Genomic DNA, 24,186 nt, shown 5'->3' with positions numbered 1-24,186 from the left:
AAAATATTCATTTTACTGATTTTATAAAAAAAATGGACAGTTTCCACTAAATTCCATTGTCTACAATAAAAAAAAGTGTGTGCATACTTATGTATGCTGGCAAGAAGTTATACTTCTTTGGCTTAACAAAACAAATCGTTAAAACTATTTACTCGTCGTGCTATTCTAGGTTTGTAGATAGAACTATAATGTAAAAATCGTGAAATAAATTATTGAATATTAAGGAATACGGCTGTATTGGCCTGAACCCTTTGCCTGTCCTAATAATGGACGAAGAAAAAATTAATTAATGTCTTGCGACATTCATTAATTCTTTTGGTTTGGTTTGCACGTCAGAAATTTTCTGACAAATTTTATGTCGTTGTGCGCACGCAGCGTGTTATAGCCAAAGATTGGTCAAAGAAGTTTATCTGCAATAACATCAAAAAGGTAATTTTGCAGTTATAAACCTATTTAATATGATTTGAATTTGTTTGATTTGGCCTTGTTACCAATCCTCTAAATAAATAAAATAAACAATCAATGTAATTTGTCAGAAATGTGTCAAATGTCAATACTTGTTACTTGTCAATTATTTATATTATATAAAAAAGTGTCGTTACAACTTTTAGTCTTAATTTTTTCCGTATTTTCATTTTTTTCCTTCGTTCCAATAAAATACAAAATACTTACGAATGATATGTGATCCCAGTGTCTTTCTTATATCTTGTAGTATTACTTTTACAAAGTTTTACTACGCAACCCGGCATTTTAGCTTCAATTATTAGCAAAGTTTAACAGAACGTGGCACGTCAATTACGTCACACATTGTTAGAGACTGCCTCGAGTACTCCCACTTGGGCGTAGTATTAGTTGCCGCACCTTGTGACTACGCCTGCGGTATCTAGTTGGAGCGCGGCGGAGACCAATTCTTAATCTAAGCACCTCATATTCAATCCATATATCTATATAAATTGTGATAGCTGTCAGTTATCAGTAAAAAATCGTAAAAAAATTCTGTATGTGGCCAAGGCCTTAGGAACATAATACTTGTGTTGGTAACACCGGTGATATCGAATCTTCAGCTCTGTACTCGGTCGTAATATATTCAGTCTTGTCAAAGAAAGATAATTTGAACAACCGTCAAGTAAATGTTCCCGCGTCTATAGTGTCATTGTAATAAATGTGATTATAATTATTATTATTAGGGAATATACAAAATGAAAATACAAATATCACCAGCATTATTACGGCAATATGCCATCGTTTTATCTGGTAAGTGAAATTAAATATGGCTGAATATGTATTTAAAAAATTTAAATATTTTAAACTATACTTAAATAGGTTCGAGATATCCTACATAGTGATTTGTACTACTTATGAGCTACCGATATTTCGGTCTTGCTGATAGTGCCATGTTGACGGAGTGCCCATAATCGTAACGGGAAACCTCTTACTTATAATCGAGTATATTGAAAAAAAAAATTAATATTCCTCTTTAGATTTTTGATGTATTTGTGATGGTCGCGATACCCTTGATCGAAATAATATAATAATAAACAGTAGTTAAAAGAAAACTAAAAAACGCTTTTTATACATGTTTTAGATTGGTTTAATTAAAAAAGCGTGTTTTTTTAGTTTTTTAAACTTCCACTCAATTTGCATTTTTTTAATTGCTTTTGTGTTCGAAAATTTCCTAATATTAGATAAATCGGTTAAAGATTTTTTAAAAGGTTGAAAATAAAATTAACATCAATTATTTTATTATTTGTTAATTTAATAGAATATTTTTAATTCTTTACACGCTATTTATTAGCATAATTTAGGCGCGATTTTGATCCAATTTAAAAGGTCAGATTTATCGAGGACTGATGTTAATACATTAATTTGATAAAATTATTCCATTTTTCAATTTGCGAAATAATTTTGTGGATTATATATAATTTTCATCTATTTGATGTTAATTTAAGTACTGTCAAACATACGCTTCGTTCAATGAGTAATATTGATATTACAATTTATTTGCTAAAATTAAATTAATTTATTTTCCTCGTTGGAAACAAAAAGCAACTTTCTTACCCTTTGTGCAATGTACTATGCATTTTTCTAATAATCGGCTGCAGTAAAACTGACCTCAGTTGAAGTATAACAAAATAAGAAAATTATGACTCATAGTTTTGAAACGTCTTCATGAAATATGACAGCTGTGTCTAATGTCGAAAAAAATTGTAACTAACCTCTATTTTGTTCAATTGACGCACACTAACACAAAGTTTCATACAAATCGCGAGTGTAAAACATAGCTTGTCAGGCACACTAATGTATTATTCGGACTGTTTCTTATGAATATAAGAGACAAGACGAGCAGGACGTTGAACTGATGGTAATTGATACGACCCGCCCATTACAATGCAGTGCCACTCGGGATTCTTGAAAAACCCAAGAATTCTGAGCGGCACTAAAATTGCGCTCGTCATCTTGAGACATAAGATGTTAAGTCTTAATTGGCCAGTAATTTTACTAGCTACAGCGCCCTTCAGGCCGAAACATAGTAATGTTTACACATAAACCTCACGGCAGAAATAGGCGGCGTTGATCCATAATCCGGCAACCTGTGCAAAGGAGCCTCCCAATGGTTACTATCGGTTGTCTAACAGCAAGAGACTCTATCTAGACGTATTAATAGTAGTTGCGGATAAAATATTTAAATCTTTGTAATTGTAAACAAAAGCCTAAAGAACAACTGAACAAACAAAAAGACATTAATATCAAGCTAATAAAAGTAATACAGTCTATTTTAATTGTTGCATCGTCATTACTGTTAGATAAACGTTTACCAGTGGGAGGCTCCTTTGCACAGGATGCCGGCTAGATTATGGGTACCGCATTTATCACGGGGAGTGTTCCGAAAAGCTGTTTAACCTGATTCCTGCCGCCGAATTCCGCCTTCGCACGACACGCCACAAGTTAGGATATCATCCCCACCTTCTGGATGTATGGCGGTCCTCCACAGTGCGCTTTTCAAGGAGCTTTCTTCCACGTACTACAAAGCTGTGGAATGAGCTTCCTTATACGGTATTTCCGCGACCATACGACATGGGTACCTTCAAAAAAAGCGCATACTCCTTCCTTAAAGGCCGGCAACGCTCCTGTGATTTCTCTGGTGTTGCAAGAGAATGTGGGCGGCGGTGATCACTTAACTCCAGGTGACCCGTACGCTCGTTTGTCCTCCTATTCCATAAAAAAAAGAATATCCAGGAAAACCCTGCAATTTCAGGCGTTCGACGAATAGTATTAAGCTTTAAAAATTTAATGAAAACATGTCTTAAGTTGCGGGACTGGCTTAAAGTGGCATATTATCTGAGAAATTGTATCAAGCGTGATAGGTTTAAGCGGGTTCTACTACCTTTAATATTAATAAAATACAACTATTTGTATGTGCTATCTATTGATAGGTTTGAATACGGTGCCAAGCCAAATGTTAAAAAAGACTTGCTACCGACACTCGCCACGAGTGACCTTGAGCGAAATAACTTTGTCTGGAACAAAACAACCCAAGCGGGCACAGGCGTCGCGTCGTCTCGAAATATAGTAAAATTTTGATGCGTTGTAACCTGGTTGTAACTGAATTGAAAGAGTCGTATAATTTTTCTGTTGCATGAAGATATATTTTACTATCTACAAGTTGTTTTCGTAATTGTAGGTATTCATTATTACTTAATTCTATAATAAGTTTGTCTTCAAAACAGTCCTGCTGTGTGCACGTCACACAAATACCCAAGCTACAAAGTCCATTAATTCAGGGCCAGATTATATAGCTAATAGTTAAATAAATCTTCATGCGCAGAGACTGGTTTTTTACTACATATCCTAAAACAATATTTGAAAGAAAACCAAACCAACAACAACAAAACCTCATCATCATCAGTAAATATTGCAAAATTTCATCGCAAATGGATGAACTGTGTGGCAGTGCATTAAATACGAACAAACACATCAATAATTGGAGGAATATTCTAATATAATATATAGAACATTACAAAAATTTTCAACTACGCATGTGATCTATAAATCGTCTGGTCAGATACATTATCTGATAATTGCAATCGAATTTCTGTCTCGTCATGAATGATTTTTTAATCTTATACAACTTTTGTCGATCGGTCTTTTTTATCATTCAGATATCTTGTGAAACATAGTCACTTAACAACTTGTTATTTTTTAAATATAGCCTTCACTTCTGTGATTAATTGTACAAATTAAATTTGAAGGAGCGATAATTCTTATGTCAATTTCGTACTAAGCAATTAATGGGATTGAGCAGGTTATGAATTGTAGAGTAGATCTTGCAGGTGGATCTACTACCAGAGAACTGATCTTCTATCTTGTGGAAGATGGTTTTTTGATAGGGGAAAATATTATGGGTTCGCTTCAATAACATGCTCATGACTGGCGCACACGATAAATAAATGATTAAAAAATAAACATAATACATAGTTAGACACTTTTCCGATGGATGAAATCTCGTGAATTCGCGACACCGAGATGCTTATACCTAGGTAACACTGAAAATGTTTAGAAAATGAAAAACGGCTAAATGTAGAAAGATTGTACTGTATTTTTTGAAGAAATCTCCGTTCCTCTCTACACATCGTCGCATTCGATATACTACTGAGAAAAGCAGTGGGCCCACTCTTCCTTAGGGGTCTCTTCTATGGCATTTTCCAACGCTTTCACCACATCTTCAGGGCTCGTAAAGCGAATACCTCGAATTTTATCTTTAGTTCTTGGAAATAAATAAAAGTCACAGGGCGCCAAGTCAGGACTGTATGGTGGATGACTCATTATCTCGACACCTGCCATAGTCAAATATTCAACAGTCCGTTTTGCGGTGTGCGCTGAGGCATTGTCATGATGAAGGAGGATACTGCTTCGAGGGCGCTGCTGTCGAACTTTTTCCAATACAACAGGCAAACAGCGATTGACATACCAGTCTGCAGTAACTGTCCTACCATCTTCTAGCACAACTGTCGCGAAACGACCTTTCCGACGAAAGAATGAGGCAATTATCTTTTTTCCTAGACCTACCTTTCTTTACCTTAGTTGGCCGATCCGCGAAAGGAAACACCCACTGAGCTGATTGTCTTTTGGTTTCGGGTTCGTACCAATATATCTAGCTTTCATCACTGTCAAATACAGCATTTGAGTCACCGCCGTTGAACCTATCTAACATATGGCGACACCAGACTATGCGAAGGTGTTTCTAGTCGTCGGTTAAAGTATGGGGAATCCATCTGGTACAAAGCTTCCTGACTCCTAAATGTTGTTGTAATAGTTTTTGAACTTGACTCATACCAACGCCTAGGCTTGCCCGTATCTGCTGATATGTCACTCTCTTATTTTCCTCTATCATGCGTCGCACAGCACTGATGTTATCTTCAGTAGTCGCTGCTCACGCGGATCATCATTGAGATTGCTACGTCCACGCTTGAACTCGTTAAACCAATTGTAAATAGTGGCACGAGGTGGGGATTCATTTTGAAATGCTAATCGCAGCCTATAATAGCCTTCTTGTTGAGTAAGCCCATAACGAAAGTCATAATAAATCATTGACCGAAAATTTTCTCGCGTAAGGTTCATTTTCATGTGTAACAAGAGTTTTAGATTTGCCGCCAATTCACAAAAACAAATGACAAATGAATGCAATATACTACATTAGGTTATCAAAGAGTTTCTTAAATTGAAATTCAATAAAAGTTTTCATAAGCAATGTTTTTAACTGGCCAGTTCTAAACATTTGCAGTGTTGCCCACGTAGTAGTATATTTGTAGCTGTATTGTCCAACATTAGTGCTGTGTATATCTTGTAAGTGAAATTGGATATAGTGAAAAGATCAATGTGTATGTAGGTATATACTGTGCATTGTTGAAATAGTGTTTTTGTTTGAGGATTATTTTTAAAATGGAATTTTAAAAATAAATAAAAATTAATAATTTAACTGTTATTAAACATTATGTAATTTAAAATATTAATACTTAAAGTATCTACAGATGCCAATTTTTATTTTGTTTTGATATGAGTTTGATTTTCATGCAATATTTAGATTTGTCCTATGAGTTTTGTACCGATCTAATCAACAGAATTTCTTTGTTTCGTTAGAAAGTTCGCTTATCTCTAAAAGTATAGAGATTTAATAAAAAGTACGGTAAATGTAATTATAAGGCTTCTTAAGCTCTTCTTCATAATGCTGGAGCTTCACTGTCGCTGGAACCTATGAATTGATTAATTTGATGACGTCAAAATTAATTAAAGTATTACTAATGATAAAGAAAAGCGTCTGGTATTGCACTAGATAAAATTATATCTTATGATTGATATCTTTCAATCTACTTAACAATATCAGGGCTGGCGCTGATGTTACACACAAAAGAACATGGCATTAGATAAAAATTACAAAAAAATAAGGTTTAAATAAAATCATTTTATTGCAGGTCAGGGACCCATATAAAAGATCTTAACATGTAAGTAAGTAGTCAAAATATTATAAAAATAATTAAATATATATAAAGATAACCTAATATATAAAATTCTCGTGTCATGGTGTTAAACATTGAACTCCTCCGAAATGGCTTGACCGATTCTCATGAAATTCTGAGTGAATATTGGGTAGGTTTGAGAATCGGACAACATCTATTTCTCATCCCCCTAAATGTTAAGGGTGGTCCACACGATTTTTTTTTAATTTTTTTAAAATTTGTTTGATTATGAGTCAGTATTAAAAAATACATACAAATTCAAATTTTCACCCATCTACGATCAACAGTTACTTTTGTATCGCGGTTTTAATATCGGCAATACAACGTTTGCTGGGTCAGCTAGTTATTTAAAATAAAATGATGAAAGTCACTTAAAAAAATGAATAGTCATTTTACATTATCTGCAGGCCTAGCCAAGTGACAAACGCTTTGTATCGATTGACTTTCTCCAAACGACAACGATTCGGAGTAAGCGATTGTAGAAAACGTTAACTTGCTAGCCAAGTTGACACGACTGAGTCAATCGCTCATTCTCCAATACCTTCAGAAAACATCTATATTTTAGTCTATGGTGAGCGTACTTTTAAAAATCATACCTAAAGCACAGTAGACATATGTACCAGTACAGAAACTCCCTACAAACGTTCGTAATGCCACACTCACACAAACATGCGCATCGACGAAGCCCTAAGCTGTTTTCAACGAGTCGAGTGTCACGTTGTTATTTGTTTCCGCGATCTTTTTAAAAATGCCAGCGTATTGCGTGGTATACGGCTATTTGAACTCGGCTCCATCAAAACGCCAGTTTTCGGTTTTAAACTATAAAGTAGTACAGTATAGTAGAATGATTTATTGTTACATTATTATTATAATTAGTAGGTATTCGAATTATAAGTCCGTGAGATCGATTATAATAAATTCGTGAACATAATTCACAATGTACACTAAGATGGCGACTGCAATATTTATTATCATTCTTTTGTGAGTGTGGTTTAATGGTTTTCTAGGATGTTTTTTATATTTATTTATTTTGGACAAAAATGCTTACCTATATGTGTTTTGTCATAGTTTTCGTGAGTGTTGAAACCAATACCAGCTAGTCCTTCCAAAATGAAAATTCAAGATGGCGGCTTCAAAAAATTATCATGATTTTCGAGAGTGCTGAAATAGATAGTGGTGTCCGAATGTAAATCCAAGTTGGAGCTACATGAAATTATAAACTTTTTTATCATGGCTGTTGTTTTCATGGTTCTCGAGGGTGTTGAAGCCGATAATTCTGGACTTAAAAGAAACGAAGACTAAAATAAAATTGTGTATTCACCGACACTCCCGAAAATCTCAAAAATAATACCCAATTTGATTTTGTTGTAAAAGTCACATCCGCCATCTCGGATCTCAAAATAGATGTCATATTCGTTATTGACACTCACGAAAACAATAATTGCCCCGACTAGACATGTTCGTGGGATGACTGTAGGGAAGAGTTTCTTAAGACTGTGGTAGAAGTGAAACTTCAACGGACAAAGTTTAAAAACACATATTTCAAAGCTTCCCGTCAGTATTTCAATTAAAATTGTTCAACGAAAATTAAAAAAAAAAATTCCAAGAAAAACATTCAATAAAATGTTGTGAACCATTACATAACAGTCATCATGTAGACTATAATATTGTATTATACACTGCATAGCTATCATACATACACTATACATAAAAATCTTACGATTTTTACTTTTTTACGCTCTACAACGCCCCATAAGGAACTTTGTTCCAAAGCTCCTTTTTTAAAGTCGATTAGAAAAATAACCTGAGAACCCTATTGCTTCAATGGAGTGTACGCACATATAGGTAAGTACACACATCAAAAAAGACTAAGCAATATATACAAATTTATATTTAAGGATGGTTTTTCACATTATAACGTTGTATTTTTTTTTAAATAATATTTTTAGGGTCCTATGATGTAAAAATAACTTGTCTTTATAAGTTCTTTTAATAACAGAAATTAACAATATTAGAATATACTGCAGAAACTAAGGTACACTAAAAATTTTTTTAACAAAATGAAATTTCTATAGAAAATGAATTTATTGTGAAACAATAGGATAATTTAATACAAAGTATGGCCTCCTCTGCTATTCAAAACTTGTCGGCAACGATTTTATTCATTGAATTAATGAGAATGTTTATGTCATCTTGCGGTATTCGCTCCCAATGGAATTGTAGCAAATCCTTCAGCTGTTGGGTTATTGTCACTCCGTCCAAGTCCTTCAAAACTCGTCTCTGGAGCATGTTTCATGTGCTCGATGGGGTTGAGGTCTGGCGATTGTGCAGGCCAGGGCAATACCAGGACGTTCTCCGTTGCCAAGTATTGACTGGTTCACCGAGCTGTAAGTGAACGCGCATTGTCATGCATTAACGTAAAATCGGAGCCAAACGCTTGTGCAAATGGATGGACATAAAGTCTGAGAATATCCTCAACGTAATTCTCAGCGTTAATGTTTCTATTTACAAAAACGAGCTCAGTTCGCCTGTTCTTCATATTCCCCGCCCCTACCATAACTGTTGAGTCGCTGTATGGATGAACTTCCTGAATGCACCTGAGCCTTTCAGTATTTCCGGGCCGACAATGCACTCGCACCCTTCTTGTATCAGGCCTGAACCCGAATCGCGACTCATCGGAAATTATAATTTTATCCCATTGTTCCTTGGTCCATGTTCTGCCTTCTCTACACCATTCATTTCGACAAGCGTGATTCCCGTGACGTATCGGTGGGCATCGAGCTCGTAGGCCGTACTCATTCAGTCGATTTCACACAGTTTGGGGACTTACATCAACACACTTGAATTTTATAGCCTCAAACTAATCTTTCGAGCGGTTAACATCGGCTGGCGTCTTGCAGTCAGTCGTATTGTATCACTGGTCTTGCCGAGTGGTTGTACTCCTTTTACGGCCTGAATGCTGTTCAGCAGGTTCCCTTGTATTATTGTAGCGCTAGCAAAGAGGACAAATCACACTTCTATGAATGCCAAAATGCCGAGATACCTGAGATTGATTACTTCCCGCTTGCAACATCCCTACAGATCTTTGCATTTGATTTGCTGTCAAATGACGTCGCTCCATGTCGTAAAGAATATCTAACAATTAAATTTTGTCGCTAATTTTATTTAAATGGTTGCTAAAATTATAAAATTAAGACTAAACGTAGCAATAAAAACGCACTTAAATTCAAACAAATTCCCTTTCATTATATTTTATGAAAAAAACAAAACATAATCGAATTTTTTTTAACAACTAGCCAGTATGTCATCAATAACAAAAAAGTTTACATACCTATGCACTTTGAGTAAAAAGACTTAAAAATTAATTAATATAAATGGTAAATTTGTAATATCATGCATGTTGCTTAGACTTTTTTGATGTGTGAATTTTATGAACAAGGCTTAGTTTCCGTACATATGTGTACTGTGCCTAAAGTCATGTACGTGTTACCGGCAATATGTATAATTCAGGCATTATATACAATACCTAGGCAATATATATAATACCTGAGTTATTCAGGCAATGTATGAAATATTATGGATTCATTATCCATTACATACTTTACCTAGGAAATAAATACAAGTTCTAGGGATTGATTGAACATTACACAAAGTGAAACAATACCTGCCGTTCCACCGGCTAAACCGATTAAAGTGACTAAGGATAGAGCTTTTGATTACTGTTAGTAATCAATTTTTTTTAACAAAAAAAACAACCAACTTCAATAACACTATTTTAAAATCTTACTTTTAAGACAAGAACTCTTTTTACTATCACAGTATTTTTTGAAACTAGATTTGACAAATCCCTGACCTGTCCCTGTAGATTGCAAAGTCGCAACTGTACGGCAAGTTGTTTCTAGACTAGGGTAATCTTCCATTTTAAGTAATTCTTGATGACAAACTGTATCTATCGTCTTGAATACAATGTCTTGACAATACCTTGTTTGGTGCCAAGTTAATAATGATTATCATCGGTTTTTTGTATTACTATAGCTTGTATATTGCGAGCAGCACTGCAACCTCTATCGCCTTCTGGAACAGGAATTCGTACAGTAGTACCCAACGCTTAGGGAGGGATATTTTTTCAGAAGTTTTAACCATTTTTTGAGCTTGCTCTATAAAATTATCTTTGGAACTATGGCGTTCTTTGCACATAAAGGGCAAGCAATTTTAGACCTGCAATATTTTTTCCGGGGAAGCACGATAGATAGATAGATAGCTTTATAGGTCTATTGCACATTGTACACGAATGAGCATCTGTACTGTCTTCGGAATAAACACAGCACTCGAGTACAGAACTCAATGATTTCTCATATTCTGATACGAAACTCTAATCATGTAACTTTTGATCTTGTCTTTTACATAAATTACCGGCTGCGAATTCGGTACTGTGTAGAATACCAAAGCAAAGTTTAAAATAAATAATATTTCATGCATTACCTACACATTTTAGGTATTCTATACATTGCCTAGGTATTGTATACAATAAATACCTGATTATACAGATTGCCGGTAACATATTATGCATTTTAAATGCGAAATGGTAAATAAAATCCTACATAAGTTACCATAACAACTATCAGACAAAACACTTCTCCGTCTCAACACAGCTGGATCAAATAAACGTCAATGACGCCATTTTTATATCGTTTTCTACTGGGTCTCGGCGAACGCTAGGTTGTCGCACAAAAACTTAGATAGTGTTTCGTTAGCAAGTTGTCAAAACTGTAACTTGGCTACGATTAAATATGAGATGAAGCGATTTTAGTCTGTGGTAGCAATCAACATTGTAGAATTGATTACATTTCTATTGTATCATTTTAAACGATGTAAACTTGGCGTTATTGTTACGTCATTGCCATAATATTTGTATTTGAATAGGTTTCTATTAGCGTTGTCGATTGTAGATTGTCGACTTGTAAAATACATTGTCAAGGGATGCCTCAGCGACGACTTTAATCATCCTATTATTAGAATTACGGACGGCTTCCCAGAAACTCGCTATTTCATTCCCTATAACGTCATAGTAGTCCGGGACTGAAGCGTCACCGAACACTATTTAGATTATGTATTTTTTAGCGTTATCACAAATATATGAATATTAAAATTATAAGGATAACTATGTTTAGTTTAACTTTGCAATGATTTAGTGTTTTTTTACTATTTACAATTCGGTTACGTTAGTCGTTATCTCTAGACCAGATGTCAATGACGTCAAATCGTCACGTTGTTACGGTGAACAAAACAAGCATCACTAGGCTATTATTATATCTAACTAGCTGACCCAGCAAACGTTGCATTGCCGATATTAAAATCGCGATACAAAAGTAATTGTTGATCGTAAATGGGTGAAAATTTGAAGTTGTATGTATCTTGTAATGTTGACTCATAATCAAACAAATTTAAAAAAAAATGTCAAAAAAATTAAAAAAAAATTGGCGTGGACCACCCTTAATATTTAGGGGGATGAAAAATAGATGTTGTCCGATTCTCAGACCTACCCAATATACACTCAAAACTTCATGAGAATCGGCCAAGCCGTTTTGAAGGAGTTTAACTACAAACACCGCGACATGAGAATTTTATATATTAGATAAACAACTATTTATTTTTTCAGTATTATTGATTGATGTTAAGGTGTTGTGTTGTGATTCTGATTGTTATTATAATCATGATGAAAAATCAATGAAAGAATCTGGGTTAGGTAAAAAAGTATTTATTTTTCTGGCAGTACTATTATAGCCACACAGAACAACAGAAACTACATAACTATTACACAAATAAAATTATGTGCTGTGTTGTGATTCTGATAATTATTATATTAATGATGAAAATTCAATGAAAATCTGGGTTAGGTACAAAAGTATTTTATGACAGTAGGTACTATTATACCTATACAGAACAACAGAAACTACAGAACTATCGACAGCAAAAGTTAAATCGTAGCAATGAAAACTTCAAAAACAAACGAGTGATAGCATGAAAATATCACGTACCTAACGCTAATGAAACTGCAAACCGTATTGACGTAACAGGACGAGCGCAAGGGGTTGAAATGGGACCGAGAGGGGGCGTTACCTTCCAGAGGTTCAGAGTAAAAGTGGCCGTGTAGTAATATTTAACTAGGCAATAAGGCGATATGGATGCAGTCCTGTGCTGTTCCGGTGTTATGTATAAGAATCCAGGTGCTTCTTCTTCTTCTTCACACGGGCGGTTTGCGCAACTTGACGTCATATGCACCTATTTTGCATGCGATGGTGGTAGAGACTACATCCACTAGCCAAGCTTCTCCAAGAAGTCACCTAAATTTTAACGTTTCCGAAGACTTCCCGAAGGGCGCTTGGTGAGTCAAGGTGCTTCGCCGCGTAGTTTGCCACCTCTCTGCACTCCAGCAGAACGTGATCGACTTTTTTTCTGCCCCCAGGTATGAGGCAGGGGGTATGAGGCAGGCAGGGGGCTGACTGTGACACCTATATTAAAAAGATGCCGGTTAAAATTACCATGCCCTGTGGCCGCACATAATGTTAATCTTGTAAAATGTTGTTGTAAGATTGCCCTGGTAAAACACAAGTCGGCGCAGGATAAAGCTGCTTCAGCTTGCCTGCACTCCTCAAGGCTATCCCAGTATTGTTGATGTAGTGCCTTTATCTTTTTATTTATGTGGTTCCTTAACCAGTTATGTGGCACAGGCAGTAAAGGTTCTAGTCCAACCGGTTGGGTCTCAGAAGCCCATCTAGCCAATTATCTGCCTCGTTGCCCCTGATCCCACTGTGACCCTTGATCCACTGAAGTGTTAGGATGTTGTTTTTGTCTGCCACCTCATATAATGCTGAGTGGCATTCACGTTAAAGGCTAGAATTGACTACCTTACTTTTAAGGTTTTGTTATACCGATTTGCTATCAGAGAGTATTCTAATGGCCACGATTGCATTGGTAGCTAGCAGAAACCCCATTAATTCTGCCTGGTATACAATCCAAGTGCTTATAGTGTAGGTAACATATGCAGCACTTACAAATCAACGCTCGCAAGTTCTGCTTATTTCTCAATTTTATCTTTATATTTCTTTATTTAAAATTTAAAAACGGAAAGACTGAAAATGCAAACGCCAATGTGATACTAAAGAAATATATTTTATTTCATAATTGGAACATTTTATAATCTCATAGAATATTTAACATTTCTTTTAATCAATTAATCGAATCAAATAATTGTGTGATATTTTCTGAATGGTTATTTTTCATTATTTCTCGTCTATAATACTTTTGGAATGTATTAGCCGATCGCCAATTACCTCTGGCTAATATATCCTCAAGGGAATTATTTTCCAGCCAAAGTATGGAAGCTACAGCGGCTCGAACGCTTCCTCTGCTTGCTACAATATTTGTCTCCTTAAACAAAGTCTTTACCCAGCCAGCTATAATAGTGCGTGAGGCGGGTTTGGCTTTCCCCCGAGTTGTAATAAATAAATTAAATGATTTTGCAGTGCAACGTCTATCCTGCAAAACTGATGTAGTCTTGTTGATCCAAAATATTGGATTAAGATTACAATTTTCATTATTGGCATATATTTTCCAACCAGATTGAGTATAGTTACTGCTGTCAGTTTTTGAACCAAACTGTGGCCAGAATATAACACTATCATGGGATCTAATATCTAGTGATCAGCATCTATTGTGAGAAGATTTAGATCATGTATGCGCCTGGCTGAATATAATAATAATAAAATAGCTGTATTCCGCGAAATTTGAAATGTACTATTTAAGTCTATTGAGTAGTTCTTTAGATAAGTCAAAAATCTACTTACGTCCCAAACTGTCTGATAGGTTTTGCAGCCCTTAGTGCAATTTATTTTGAATGAACTTAAATGTGTGATAATTCGGTGTTACGGAGTGTTGAGATCACCGATTTGTGTTAAAGGATCGTATTATATGATAATTTGCGCATCAAACATAGGTCCAATAGAAATTGGACTAGTTGTGACCCAGTGGTTTTTTTTTCTCTTGACAAAGATTTGAAGTTGTCCCAGGGATCCCATAGTACCCCTTAATATATTATGATTTTTTGGGGGTTCAAGACAGATTGTTAATGTTAGTTTTACATGCTCGCGAAGCACGTGCACATTTTGATTTGCAAGAAGATAATCGTCGAGATACGCCACTATTCGTATCTTCCATCGTTCTCGCAACATTTGGGCCACCCAATTTGTAAATGTCGAGAAGGTCGGGAGCTGTGCTTAACCCGAACTGTAGGCATGTCATTTCTAAGAGCTCTTGGTTTATAAGGTATTGGTATATAAGGCGTAGAAAGCGCCGATGTGACTTTTTTATGTTCAAATGAAAATAGGCCTGGGACAAGTCAAATCAAATCAAAATATTTTATTGCAAGTCACATTTTACAATAGGGTGATAGGTACATTAATGGATAGATATAATGCGCTATATAAGGCGCCCTGCAAGGGCACAGCAATGTTATACATAAAATAAATAAGTCATACATTTTAACCATTCTTATGATATTAAAAATACAGACCATATTATAACTAATTCTCACAGTTAGTGTAATTAAGAAATTCAGGTAAATCGTAGAAGCATTTTGAAACTAAGAAATTTTTAAGATGTCTTTTAAATAGGGAAGGCTTGTCTTTATTTTTAATATCGTTTGGGATGTGATTATAAATATTTATTGCCAAGTGGTGAGGGCTTGATGACACTAATGACATACTTGTTTGGGGATTTTTAAATTTGTTTAAATTTCTATTATTTCGCTTGTTATTTGGTAGTGTTGAATGTTTTTAAACACATTTACATGCTTCTAGGATGTAAATTGAAGTAAGAGTTAAAATTTAGTGTTTAATAAAATATGGTCTACATGAATCCATCTGCTGAATATTTTCTAAAATTCTGATACATTTTTTCTGTTGAATAAATATATCTTTTATTTCACTATAGTTTCCCCATCTTAATATTCCATATGATAATCTAGAATGTGCATATGCATAATAAGCAGCAAGGGATGATTTGAAATCTGTTACGAGTTTTAGTTGGTAAAGAACATAAGTAAAAGAAGACATTTTGCTTTTTAATTTCTGAAGATATGGCTTCCATGTCAAATGTGAGTCTAAATGAATTCCCAGTAGTGTAGCTGCGTCAACTGTTTCAAGTTGGGAAATTTTGTAAGAATATGATATATATAAGGGGGATTTTTGATAAGTCTATCTTGCATAGCCAGTCATGGGGTTGTAAAAAAAATTATCTGTGATCCTGTACATATTTATCCATCGGAACGGTTTTGCCAATACATAGTCGTTTAGCGCTTTTAAGTTGAAGAGGCTGACCCGTCCGGTTTTGGCACCAGAAATAATGGAGATATGAAGCCTGGTGTTTGTTGCTACTTTTAATACTATAATATAAAAAGCAGGGCTTTTTCATGTTTTCTATAATAAATGACATTTCCTTCATGATTGGAGTGTGAAATGGGCCTCTTTATACATTGGGATAACACACTTGGGTTTGAAAAAAAAATGGTATGCGATACCCATGAATAAATTTTAAAAACTATTTCTGGTGCGACCATTTATTTCCATTCTGAGTGTACGCTAATTGACCCGCTCGTAAATGGCTTCGAGTCATTGTATGTATCGCTTCTGACGCAACTTTGTATATTTGGGAGCATTTGTGTGTCCTTGGTATCCTTCACGATTGAGCCTCTAGAAGGTTGATGTTCTGGTACATTTGCGGATTGACCTCTACTTGAATAGTAGGCATGATTATATCCACCCCGTGTGGGCGGGTTGTTACCGACATTTCTGGCTACTGGTACACCTGATTCGGGAAAGTAATGCTGAGTGCCACGCGATGGAACTGTTTGTCTCCGTAGGCCGAGCCCCCGCGAGGGGTGGTTATTGAAACAATTGGATTTACTTTGGGAATAGCCCTCAGTTTTTGGAGGCCAAAAAGCCTTTCGAACTCCTCCCGCTTTTTCCAAATTAGTCATAAAGCGTTCAGCCTCAAAAATATATGTGTAATTGAAAGGGGAATACGATTTAATTATACTTTTACCAACAATTCATCTTTGTGGAAAAGCTCATCAATCTTTTCACTCAAATTAACATTACTAATTTCCGTATCCTTAGCCCAAGAAAGAAGGCAACGAATGCTTTCTTGCATGGCTTCCTTTTGTTTTAATACGCAGTATGTTACCGCTGCATAGGCTCTTTCAGCACTGGCTAGGTGACGTAAGGTGTCACATGTTTTTACCTCGTCGTTTGTTTCCAAGTCTATGAAACCTGGAGTATGGTTATATGTTTTTGTGCGTCAGCGTATCTTACATCTGACTACCTGGTACTACCTAGCCGCTGTACATCGACCAGCATCTCCAAATCATTTTTGGAGGTATTTGGTACAACTGGGGCCTTTAAGGTCGTTATAATGTTAAAAGTAAAGTCTCCACGTGTATTCAGACTTCCAATATCAGAAACTAGGTCTTCGATGATAGATTGATTGTTATATAGCTCTCCATGAGTATATAAACACGTCATCGCGATCAGTTGTAACAAAATTACACGAATTCACACTTATAAAATTCGAAAGAACATTTTATAGCTCACCCATATCCTGAATCAGCTTATCCATCCTGGGATCGTGACGGTGGGTGCGCTTAGATTTCTTATGGTGATGCTTGGCTAGGCGTGATCGCTTTTTAGAAGGCTCTTTATTGCCTACGGCTGACGAACTCGAGGAGCTGCTGCTGCTCGTTGAACCACTTCGCCTACGCTTGGTTGGACTCGCAACAAAATGCAAAATATCTTCCATTCTACAAAAATAGATCCTTAAATTCTCTATATTTTATACACTATCCCGCTACAAACCGGTATTTTATTTTATTCTGGTAGATTATATCATTTGCAATCTAAATTAATACTGATCATAACAAATTAACAAAGGCCGGCAACGCTCCTGTGATTCCTCTGGTGTTGCAAGAGAACGCTCGTTTGTCCTCCTATTCCATAAAAAAAAACAAAGGCTGAGTCTATTAATACGGGTACCGTACGAACAATTTATAATTATTAATACGGGTACTGGACAAACAATTTATTATTAGGCTGTTGCTATTCGTCCGGCAACTGGACGAATGAATTTAATTAGTCGTCCGATTATCGGATTAGAGAGAAAAAAGACATCATTGAATGAAATTTAACTGTTCTAACATAACTTAACCTAACCAATTTTAATGAATTGTAGTTGATAGAGCTTTGGTCCACGATTAAAGTGCTACCACTCTTATTACAACGTAATACACAGTTTTCAAGAAAAACCAAAATAAAAGTCTACCCTCCCCCCTCCCTAATTTGTTAATGGGGGGAAACGCATTCGCATGGCACGTCACAAATAAGGATATCATTCCCACCATCTGGATCTGACCAGTTCAGTTTTCAAGGAACTTTCTTCCACATACTGCAAAGCTGTGGAATGAGCTTCCTTGTGCGGTATTTCCGGGAAGATACGACATGGGTACCTTTAAAAAAAGATATTCAAGAAGATTACGAGCTGACTGATTTTGAAGAAAACCATACTAGCGTTCGCTGATCAGCTGGTGCTCCTGTAGGTAGGCCATAAGCTGACAGTTTGTAATCGACTTCATAACTTTGGATGTAATGGCAATGGGGCGGTATATGGATGGATCTGAGTGTCCTTTCTTAGAGTAGTAGCACTAAAGCAGTCTTCCATAGTTTTGAAATATTTCTGATGCGTGAGGAGAGCCTCCATTACTCTACATAAGGTCTTCTCTCTCTCAACACTCGCGATTAATTTTTAACTTTGTGTTAGTGTGCGTGCATTGTTCTATATAAATATATATACATTGTTTTATTACGTTTTCACATCTGTCACAGTTTTACTAGACAAAACTGTATAATGATCCAAGGTTTTAATTTTCTTTAATATTTAAATATTTTTAGTTTGTTAGCTCAAACATCAAAGGTTATTTCTGAGTTTGACTGTAGTTACGGATATGATCAGCCTATAAGTCAGCCTACTTACATTGAAATGTTTTGTTTTCAGTTAATCTCAATGTTTTGGCAACCGGCGTCAGTCTGGGATGGCCATCACCCATGCTGGTCAAACTACAAGATCCAGAGAAAACGCCACTCTCACGACCTTTGACGGATGCTGAGGGTTCATGGGTCGTGTCTTTGGGATTCCTTCTAGCAGCCGGGTGTGAGTTGGATTCTAAAATATACTGCATACTTGTCTGCTACAAGTTCTTATACTTATTGTTATAACAGTTCTTTATGATTTTCTGATAAAGTATGGCAATGTAGGATAGTTAAGAGCTCGAAACTCTGCAGCCAGTTATTTTTATAATGGACAGTTATAGAAATTTTGGATGTATCATATATAAATTTTTATTTAATGAGCAAAAGTGACGATGTAAATGATAAGTATTTAACCCTGCCCATTAAATTACAGTGCCGCTATTGAGCCCAATATTCTGAACAGTATTGCAATTACGTCCCAAACATGAGGGATAATAATGGGCTGTTTCACAATGTCCAAGTAAAGTAGTAGATTGTCATAGGCTAGATAAATTAATGGCTACGTAAAAGTTTTAGTTTTAACAGATTGCGTTTCACAATCACTTTATTTTATTTCTAGATGAAATATCTGTTTGATCGGTCTGGCAACCTCGCACTTAATAGTTCCGTTTGACGAAATGAAAATTTTAAAAAAACTCTTTCACGAAATAACGTAACACAGGCTTAATGGCTTTTAATGAAAATTTTATTGCATATTTGACAGTTTTCTACTTATATATATACTAGCTGCTCCGACAGACGTTGTTCTGTAGATAATAAAAAAAATCTGTTTTATAAAACAGTACAAACTACTTAATTCCTATAGGAATTTGACATTCAATTATTTCGTAAAAAATGCTCCCTGATGTTTTAATGAAATTGCTTCACAGCAGAACTGTCAAACCGTGCGTCAATAAATTCTATCACAGAAAATATGTCTATACAAAAAAAAAATTGGAAATAAGAATAATTATGGGTCCCAAATCGAAATTAAAACTAAATCTCTCAAGTTGGACTAAACTGAACTCCATGAAGTAATCCCCATTTAAATCCGTTCATTAGATTAGGAGTCCATCGCGGACAAACAACGTGTCACGTAATTTATATATATTAAGATTTCTAAATAGCACTTCACTACTACTATTATTCAGTACTATTTTCAAAATAAAATGAATCATCACATAATTGTATTCAGCTTCCGTGTAACGAAATTTGAGAATGTCAATTAATCAATTGGTATTAGCCTTTCATAATTGTCAGTAAGTCATAACATAAACAAACTATGTGCCAAACATAATAGTAGAGGAGCCCAAGCGGAGATTTTGGGCTTTATTCGACTGCGTCAGAATAACATAAGTGGGACAAACTTGCACCTGTATATAGGGTCGAACGTCTAGAGTAACCGATCAGATTGGTAAAAAGTAAAAGATCCTTAGAACAAATCGAGCGCGTCAGATTGAGGTAAGGTAGGTAAGTTAATTATAATTATGCAGTGCATTTCAATAATCTAACAATTTGAGCGTTACATTAGGAAATCGACAAGTCACAAAGTTCCAAACCAAAAATTTCAAACCGTCAGGTTAAGGTAATTCCTTCACACAATTGTCATAATATTATCAGGTCAGGACGAAAAGGACATTAAGATGAACCGTCTGTATATTAACATGTCCTCTCAATGCAGCGACGTTAAAGATTTTTTTCCTATTTTCTACCCCTTCGTTTGGCCACCCCCATGCAAACCGGCAGATTAATATAATTATTTTTTCCGTTATCAGTAACTCGTCGACACTATCATTATGTGAAGCGCTTGAGTATTTCTTTGTGACTGCTTTTTTACATTTTTGTACACACGTAACACATCATTTAAACATTATTCTTTTTAGCATCTAACCTACACAATTCAATAGGTGCCCACGACGCTCGAGTAATTCCCTATTTAGTCTCTTTAGCTCCCCTACCATTGTATAAATCTACATTATCTTGTCAAATGCTTGTCACTCTGTCGGACCATGTAGTAGCAGATATCATAATATCTGCTACTACATCCATCCTAGAAACTTAAATGGCCCTTACTTGCTAGATGACACTAAGTCATATACATTGTGAAACGCAAATGATGTCTTTATTCGATAGGTATGTAGCGAGTAGCCTATCAGGAACTTATTTGGACATTGTGAAACAGCCCCTAAGTCTCAATAGCGCAGTAATATTACTAATTACGACGCCCTTCATCAGAAGCACGTTCATAGTTAAGTTCGAAGTTAACATCAGTGTTTTGATGTATGTGACCTAGTGGATTCAGATTCTATCATAAATCAAAGTCCTCCACGAAGCTTTGTGCCCAGTGGATCGCATAATTTTACAGAGTCCCAAAAACTCCGTCGTGAAAATTGTTGCCGTGAAATGGTTGAAAGATTTAACGGAGGTGACTCAAATGCTTTGTTCGACAAACTTACGGGTGATATAAGTTGGATTACTGTTATGATCCCGAAACTAAGACAGTCTGCTCAGTGGGTGTTTCCTTCCAAGGAGTTGCGAAGAGAGAGAGAGGTATCAATTTTCCGAAGGATAGGGCATTACAAGAAAATTGTTTTAGAGGATTGAAAAACAGTTAACAACTGCAGAGTGGTAAACTAACAACTATTTGCCACTTGCCACAAAAAGTTCGGGAGAAACTGGAAATTTCGATCGAGATTTTTTTTTAATCTTTTTAATATATCCAGAGATTACCAGCTACAACCTCTCAAACTCCCTCTTTTAATATTTATTTAGGTAAACAATTTTTTTTACGTTTCAGCAAATTTTGCGTCAGGATACATTATAGACATAATAGGAAGAAAATTTTGCATTGTAGCAGTGTCAATACCAAAATTGTTATCAGCAATACTTCTAATATTCGCTACAGAACTATGGATGGTCCTTCTCGGAAGAAGTGTTATGTTGATGTCGGACATGTTGGTTTTTCTCATCGTGCCAATTTATGCAGCGGAAATAGCGAGTGTAAGTAGAATTAGATAAATTTAACAATACAGTTTAGCTTAGGATAATATTAAAAAAAAAAAATTAGACTCGTGCCAGATTTTGGCGAGACGGCACGTCCTGAGGATGCCTCGTGTAGAGGCGAAACACGTGTCGAATTGTTTTAAAGACAAATATTGGCGGAATGAACACTAAAGAAAACTTAAATCATTTGTATAAGATAATATTATATGTAATAGCTATACAGTTAACTAAAATTTTACTTCACTGGCATAGCAAACTAGACCAAATTCCAAAATAAATTAAATTTTTATCATATCATGACGACTTGCTTGATATACATACCCTAAGACCTATATGACAATGCAAACCTAAGCCGAATCGCCTCAGTACGGTTGTAGCATTACAGTTAACAACTATTTTTATATAGATACATTTGTCTCATTTTTAATACAATACAAACTCGAATACTCCGACATCCCCGTATTTTGCAAATTTGTAATTACCTGGACATTTCTGTTTTGCAGTTCTTGAAATAAAAATAAAATAATATCGTCAAACATAGATGCATGCCCCACTGAGTACGGATTTTAAATTTTACCAGGTTTCGTCAGTATTACCTGTTCGTCCTGTTTTCATAACGCACTAATCGAAATAATGTTAAAAGATTGAATTTTGTAGCAAAACTTCCTTAGGCGTGACTTGAGGGTAACCCAGAATATGGAAGTAACGTGTGTACTTCCGGCAGAAAAAAGTCAATTGAAACAATTGTTAACCATTATAATTTAATGGTTCATTTTAAAGTTATTTTTTATTTTAATTATGGTTAATTTAAAAGTTCTCAGTCTGCGACATTCGTTAATTTTTCTTCGTCCATCGGACAGGCAAGAGATCTTTCGGCATCGGACAGAGCCATATTCGTTAATATTCAATAACAACGTTATATTGATATGTGTGATATTAATTATTTTATTCAATTATTTATTAATAACACGGTTTTAATTAATGTAAGTATATATTTAATAGTATTAATTAAATCTTCTTGTCTTTCAACATATTAAGAATATTTGTTATATATTTACTTACTGGATATAGGTGGGCCAAACGAAAATAATATATTATTTTGTCTATGAGCTTTCAGTTATGCAAAAAAAGTGTATATATGTAGCTGTTAATTATTCCTAAAATTAATTATAATTAAGTTTTACTTCAATCACGCGTAAAGATTACACGCACACACTTTTTTATTTATTAAATTAGTTTTATAACATGTTAATTATTTTATTATTTGTGTGTCTCTCTATATGGATAGCAAAGTATAACGAACTCTAAACTTTTTCTTCCGCTGTGTTCACATACAAAGACGAATCTCGGTCTATGTATGCATAGGTATTACTGAACGCGATGCTCTATTATTGTCTGAAAATTAAGTTTCACACAGCAATAGCCGATGGTTCCACTAACGGCCGTTCCCAATATTCAGTCTATCTCTTATTTGAGATAAAAATCGTAACTATCGTTAACTTTTCTCTCCCAATAAAGTTATCGATGGTAACTCACCTTATCCGTACATCATTGGGACGACGTATAGCTTACGAGCGATAGTACTTTGTATGGAAATTGCAATTCACGCGTCCCAATATAAGGTGATAAGAATGACTTATCGGGTATATTGGGACAGCTTTAGATTATTGACAGCTAATTACTGACAGTAGAAGGTAGTAATTTATCTTTATCTGTATAAAGTAGGTATATTTGGAACTGCCGTAAGTGACTATGCGAGTAAAAATTTCGAGCACACGATTATAGAATGCCATAGTTCAATGTGATGTGCGTGAGATTTCGTATTTGGACGGGATATCAGATGGCATTTGTCTGCTGATATTATTACCCTGAAAAACTTCTCATTCAAGTTACATGAATTAGTACTTTCCCCCTACAAAGGTATTTTAAAAATCCGTATACGAATGGAAAGAAACTGTAATCCCATAATTGTCTATTATTACGGACGCACAGCGGATTCTCTTTAATAATCCTTCAAATACGTAACCTTAATAAAAATAAAATACGAGTTTCACTCTGAGAGTGCCGGCAGAAGTGAAAATTGAACATTTCTCATCAGTGGCAGGCTTCTTTGCACAGGAGGCCAGCTAGATTATGGGTACCACAACGACACCTATTTCTGCTGTGAAGCAGTAATGTGTAAACATGATTGTGTTTTAGCCTGAAGGGCGCCGTATCTAGTGATATTACTGGGCAAATGATACTTAACATCTTGTCTCAAGGTGACGAGCGCAATTGTAGTGCCGGTCCGAATATTTGGGTTTTTCAAGAATCCTGAGTGGCACTGCATTATAATTATAATTAATTATTATGGCGTATTAATTACCATCAACTGAACGTCCTGCTCGTCTTGTCCCTTATTTTCAAAAAGCGTTGTGCATTTTTGAATATTTTGCAATGGTCAACGAATAATTTCGCATGAATTTATTTATTAATCAGAATAAAGGAACTAGTAATTGTGTGGTTAAATACAATATTCGTTTATTGCCCTATCGTACACAAAAATGATATTT

At 35.3% G+C, this 24,186-nt stretch overlaps 2 protein-coding genes across 3 annotated transcripts in view; both read left to right on the top strand.

The window, feature by feature from the left end:
• LOC126979748 (facilitated trehalose transporter Tret1-like) overlaps positions 1-24,186 on the top strand; it is a 42,652-nt gene that overhangs the window by 6,506 nt on the left and 11,960 nt on the right. The window contains exons 1-3 of one of the 2 annotated variants that reach the window (XM_050829262.1): positions 380-429; positions 18,618-18,773; positions 21,429-21,631. In XM_050829262.1, coding sequence (XP_050685219.1) covers positions 18,668-18,773; positions 21,429-21,631 — 309 coding nt within the window. In that variant the 5' untranslated portion in view covers positions 380-429; positions 18,618-18,667. Of the gene's footprint in view, positions 1-379; positions 430-18,617; positions 18,774-21,428; positions 21,632-24,186 lie in introns of those variants that run through there. The other variant, XM_050829261.1, reaches the window with a different exon arrangement.
• LOC126979747 (facilitated trehalose transporter Tret1-like) overlaps positions 1,086-24,186 on the top strand; it is a 71,127-nt gene continuing 48,026 nt past the window's right edge. The window contains exon 1 of the mRNA XM_050829260.1: positions 1,086-1,254. Coding sequence (XP_050685217.1) covers positions 1,200-1,254 — 55 coding nt within the window. The 5' untranslated portion in view covers positions 1,086-1,199. The remainder of the gene's footprint in view (positions 1,255-24,186) is intronic.

Source organism: Leptidea sinapis, chromosome 4 (assembly GCF_905404315.1).
Source record: "Leptidea sinapis chromosome 4, ilLepSina1.1, whole genome shotgun sequence".
Lineage (NCBI taxonomy): Eukaryota > Metazoa > Arthropoda > Insecta > Lepidoptera > Pieridae > Leptidea > Leptidea sinapis.
The sequence above is the reverse complement of the archived record's forward strand: the minus strand, read 5'-3'. Positions and strand labels throughout refer to the sequence as shown.